The sequence below is a fragment of the Orycteropus afer genome, unplaced genomic scaffold, assembly GCF_000298275.1.
Source record: "Orycteropus afer afer isolate SDZICR_OR568_19922 unplaced genomic scaffold, OryAfe1.0 scaffold00292, whole genome shotgun sequence".
Lineage (NCBI taxonomy): Eukaryota > Metazoa > Chordata > Mammalia > Tubulidentata > Orycteropodidae > Orycteropus > Orycteropus afer.
This window is the reverse complement of record NW_006921879.1, coordinates 65,709-71,270: the sequence shown is the minus strand read 5'-3', so window position 1 is coordinate 71,270 and position 5,562 is coordinate 65,709. Positions and strand designations below refer to the sequence as shown.

The window sequence follows — 5,562 nt, the reverse complement described above, 5'->3', positions numbered from 1 at the left end:
CAACAACATAAACACATGGATAGAAATATCCTCTATCAAACATATATATTCATGGGTGTAATAACATCTTAAGTTGAAAGCTTCCCTTGAAAACATGGAATGAATAGTCCTACTTAGTAAATTATAAAGGAATGATACTGCTCATCCTCCACCATTCAAGCACAGAGACGGACCTGTATACACAGAAAATAAAGGAAAAGTGGAGGTTATGACTGATTGTAGATAGGATCACCTTCAGTTTGAAGTCCTTTGAAATGTAATGGTTGGCCACTTGGCTAGGAGGGAGTGAGTTACCAGTATCTGAGGGGCACCAGCTGGTTCAGTTATACATGACTGTAGATATAACTATACCCAGCTAAGGTAGTTAATGTGTTTCTTAATGATCTTTAAAGTAAAGACCACTTGTCTTTCCTTAGAGGTAGCATTAAAAGAACATTCTTGCAAGGTGGACCACTTTCACATCTGAATCTTTGTGTTTAGTCAATATGTCCCAGTGGAGAATTTTTGGTTTATGATGTTAGTACCCAAAGCAGTCTGTTATTTATTAATATGTATATAAGTTGCTTCAAATCAGTAATATAAAGAAGATTTTTATTGTTTTCCTTTTAGGAATCATGTCACATATACACCAACTCTTCACTTAATGATATGGTTAGTTTCCAAAGATCAGTTCATTATGGAAAAGTCAGTATTATGCAATGATGACCCTATCAGATCACAAAATGGAAGATGACTACATCATCACACAACTACCAAATTACATCATTATATAACTGCCAAACCGCTGAAAATCATAGCCCACCCCAGTGGATATATACCCTTAGCTATCATAGCCACCATTCTCTTACCTCATCCCTCATCATTTGTTACAGCCTGATGTATGTTGTTAATGTGTGAAATGGTTGGATAGTAGATGTTTTACTCTTATCATAAATATGAAATTTGGATAATGAGATAGTCAATAAGTGAGGAGTAACTGTAGATACATAGAATGTCATGTATTTGATATTAATTTCAACACAAAATTGAATTCATTTTTTAAAATATAATCTTATTAAAAGAGACTCTAAGAGTCTGATGATGAGTGGTGCTTAAGATGATAATGGGTCCTTATTATAACAATTTCTTAAGGAAATGTAATAAATTTTCAGACAAATTTGTCACTCATATTATTAAGGTAAATTGCATTTGAGAGAGAGAATTTGGTTCTCATTTAAATTTTATGAGAAGTTCCTTCAATCCTAAATATTTTCCTCAGAGCAGCCAACATCTCCTTGTTTCTGAGGCTGTATATTAGAGGATTACACAGAGGTGTTATCACAGAATAAAACAAGGTAACAATTTTTTGCTTTTTCACTGGGTGTCCTGATCCAGGGTTCACATACATCACCATAACAGAACCAAAAAACAGGATCACCACAGCCAGATGAGAAGCACAAGTGGAGAAAGCCTTGTGTTTGCTGGCTGTTGAGGGCATCCGTAGCACAGCCAGAATCACCAGAAAATAGGAACAAAGAACAAAGAGAAAAGTGCCAATCATGAAGATGACATTGAGAGTAGAGTAAATGAGCTGGGTGGTGGTGTCTTCAGAACAGGAGAGCATCATCAGTGGGACAGGATCGCACATAAAATGGTTGATAATATTTGGGCCACAATAGGGCAATCGTGAAATGAGAAGAACTGGGGTTAGAGTGAGAATGAATCCACAAGACCATCCAAAGATGGCCAGCCCGGTGTATAGGTCTTTAGTCATGATGTGTGGATAATGTAGAGGATGGCAGATGGCAAGATACCTGTCAAAGGCCATGATACAAAGGTAGCAACCCTCATCACACCCACAAGAAAAGAAGAAGTAGAACTGTGCAAAACAATTCACAAAGGAGATGGACTTTCTTGTGGAGAGGAAGATGGTCAACATGTTAGGGACGGTTGTGGTGACATAACATATTTCTATAAAAGAGAAATTCCCCAAGAATATGTACATAGGTGTGTGAAGACGCTGGTCCCACCACACGGCACAGACAATGGCTGTGTTCCCCATCAGCGTCAGCATGTATGTTACTGAGAAGAGCCCGAAGTAGAGGAGCTGCGTTTCTGGGCTTGAGGGAAAGCCTAGGAGGATAAAGTGGCTCACGGAGCTGGTGGTGTCTCTCTTGGATGCATTCATTAGTCTGGAAGACATGGAGATGACATCAGTTATTGAACTTTAATGAAGAATGTTGGTTTTTTCCTGGAAACACCAAAATTCTTTATGATTGGTTAGACTTTTGCTTATGCAACAAATAGATATTTGCTTCAGCAACAAAATGGATTTTGATGATCCTTCCCAGAAAACATGATCTTATTTTAATGTTGTTGTTGTTATATGCCGTCAAGTCAGACCCGACTCATGGTAACCCCTCCTTGGGTTTCCGAGGCAGTATCACTATGGAAGTATATTGCTCCATCTTCCTTCCAAGGAGTGGCTGGTGGGTTTGAACCGCCAGCCTTCTGGTTAGCAGTCAAGTGCCTTAGCCACTATGCTACCAGGGGACATGATAATAGAAAGGAGGGAAAACATGAATTGAGAACAAGTATTTACCCAGCTAAAAACACTAGATACCAGCAATGCACACTTTTGTAATCTTAATAAATTATCTATGCTTAATTAGTCTATTCTTTCATCTGTCTGTGTGCACTGATGATATTACAGGATATTATGCATACATTTTCATGTGTGTGACGTTCTTTCAAAGGTATTTTGAATACCCAATTCATTATGATTTATAATGTTGATATAAAAACAAAAAGTTAAAATCAAGGTATTTTAAAAGATTGTTTCAATGCAGTGCACATATTAATATCAGGGTACAATTTAATATTCTTTTTTACTCCCAGTTCCTCCAGCATACTCTCGGTGTGCTAAAGGGATAATGAGAAAGACCTCTTTCATCGTAGGGTAGATGATCTTTCAGGTTCCTTCTTGTTTTCATGAGCAGTATATGTTTGGTGTAAAAAAAAATGCTCTACTGCTTTTTTAGACTGCTGGATACACTATACGTTGTGAAGCAAAGCCCTATACTTTGGCCTATAAATTTCTCGGGTTAAACATACTTTCTTGTGAATATGTGAACTAGATATGACCATTAAGGGACTTGATGTTAGTCAGGACAGCTGGTCTGAATGATTGCAATTAAATTCAACTTGCTAATATTGGGAACCACGTCCAAGTCTGCTGCAAGAAAAATTGAAAAGTAGATAGGTTTCATATTTCTGTGAGGATTTACATATTCTTTGCTCACTGTCCTTTCTCACACTTCTTCCTTTATTCTGCCTTTTCAACAGACATTTTGTATCTTTTTTCTTTTTTCTCCCACTGTCATGTCCCAACTATGTGTTTCCTATCTGTACAAATCTGAAATATGGAATTTCTCACTTCTCTCTTTCCTGCTACTTCCACTTGTGGTAATTAAGTTTGTGTGTCAACTTGGCTGGGCCTGGTTGAGTGGCTGGGCAGCTGGTAGTAGTTATTCCCATGATGAGACTGGCAATCAACTCCATGGTAGGATCTACCACAAGCAGCTGAGTAGCTGCTTTAGGGATGTGGTCTGCTTTCCATATATAAGAAGCAGCTTTGGGAATGGTCTCTAACTTATGGTACGCTTGAACCCTGAATGTAGCCGTGTCATTGTTCAGCAGACTGCCATGCTCTGCCAACCTTGGGACTTTCAATGGACTTGAATTAATGGCCTGCCATGTGCTAATGGTAGCATTGTGACTGTGCCTTTTAACTTGTCAACCTTGGGTTTGTCAGCCTCAGCAGCCAGCAGCTGTCTGAGTGAAGAAAAGCCTCCAGCTTTAGTGGGCCAGGAGCAGGAGGCAGAGCTGAAGCCCAAGGTTGAGGGCTTTTCACCCAGCCTCTAGAGCCTGGCACTTTGAACTCAGACTTAAAGCCTCCAAACTCTAAGAGAATAAACTCCTATTTGTTCAAGCTATCCTGTTTGTGGAATATTCCTGTCAGAGTGGCACTAGGCAACCAAAACACCAGCCCAGGTAGTGGTTATTCAATCAAAATTCTCTTGTTTCTTCAGGCTCTCTGTCTGACTCATTACATTAGAGAAATTTATTCATTAGAAAAATATTTATTAGGCTCTTTCAGCATATCTTTGGGTCTTTTAATGCTAGAGAATATGACAGATTCTGCCCTCATAGACCTTATAATCAAGGGGTAAAGAGTAAACCTTTAATGTATTTATCTTAAATTTTGATTTGTTTTCCACATCTGGAAGTATTTTTGGATTTTATGAAGAGTCTTTAAGGAAGCCTTTTTAAGATGGCAATCTAATGCCCTGAGCCAGGAGAACCCTTGACATATTTCAGTTTAGGAGATGCTGTCTGGATTCTTCAGATTACATCACATACAAGGTTGACTGAGGTTTATTGAGATGTTCCCTAAAATGGAAGGACTAGTGTGTATAGATGCATGAAGAAAAAAGGTGAGATAAATCCTTGGGTATGGGTTCTCTCAAACTCTATCTGTTGAATTAAAAATAAAGTTTTTTTTTTTTATTATGGTAAAATATATATAGCATAAATTTTCCATTTTAATAAGTTTTAAGTATATGTTTCCATAACATCAATTATATTCACAATATTGTTCAATCATCACCACTATTTACTTCCATCATCCCAAACAGATACCAGTACTCTGTTGAATATTTTTAGAGTTCAGTCAATAACTCAGTTCCTTTGGGGAATCATGGTTTTCAATATTTTGTTTGAATTATATTTTTATATTTCAATGAATTGTCTAATTGCCCTTCACATAGTCCTGTGTTCTATTTCCCCAAGACCCTACTCTCAGCCATGTCAGTTAACTTATTTTACTTAGAGAGGAGTCACTGACAATGGATTTGTTTCAAATTAATATCAGTACTCACCCTCGTTGGTTCAGATTACTTCCTGAGGACAGTGATTGTCCAACATCACAGTTTAGAGCAAATCCTATAAATGCAACAATAACAACAACAACAACAAATAAAAAATAAGAAAAATCACACATGCTGACTAATATTGTTATTTAGAGTAGAATTATTTCACATAATAGCAGACCATTTTATGAAACTGAAAGAAATACATGGACTACAGAAAGAAAATATTTCTGGAAAGAAGTCTCTCGTTTCCTCTACTCACCATGCAAGAAAAATTATCAAAATAAATACTTCCTTAGCAATTTGTCAGGTAATAAGCATCTTTACTTAAAATCCTAAACCTCTTTGTAAATATATCATATTCATCTCGTAAAGGAATAATATAAGATGAAAAAACATGCTCTAGAATCATGGAAACAAAGAAAAATTCACATTCTTAGGTTTTATTATTATTGGCTTTGACGGTGTTTCATTACAATCAGACAAAAATATCTACAATGTTCTCAAAGACAGGAAGAAAACATTTCTATTAAATTGATTAACATAAAAAAAAAAAAAAAAAGAATGCTGTGGCTCACATGTTAAACAATTTCCACTCACTCTTTGGATGAAAGCTGATAATAAGATCGGAGAGAGGAGAAGAAACAATACT

At 36.8% G+C, this 5,562-nt stretch overlaps 1 protein-coding gene across 1 annotated transcript; it reads right to left on the bottom strand.

Annotated features, from left to right (window-relative positions):
• Nucleotides 1-1,213: 1,213 nt before the first annotated feature.
• LOC103205799 (olfactory receptor 11G2-like) lies at nt 1,214-2,167 on the bottom strand. Its single transcript, XM_007951213.1, has one exon. It carries the CDS (start codon nt 2,165-2,167, stop codon nt 1,214-1,216), a length of 954 nt encoding a protein of 317 aa, XP_007949404.1.
• Between the last annotated feature and the right edge of the window lie 3,395 nt (nt 2,168-5,562).

Excerpts from the sequence above, each read along its gene's own strand:
- LOC103205799 (XM_007951213.1), bottom strand. The coding sequence starts at position 2,167 with ATGAATGCATCCAAGAGAGACACCACCAGCTCCGTGAGCCACTTTATC.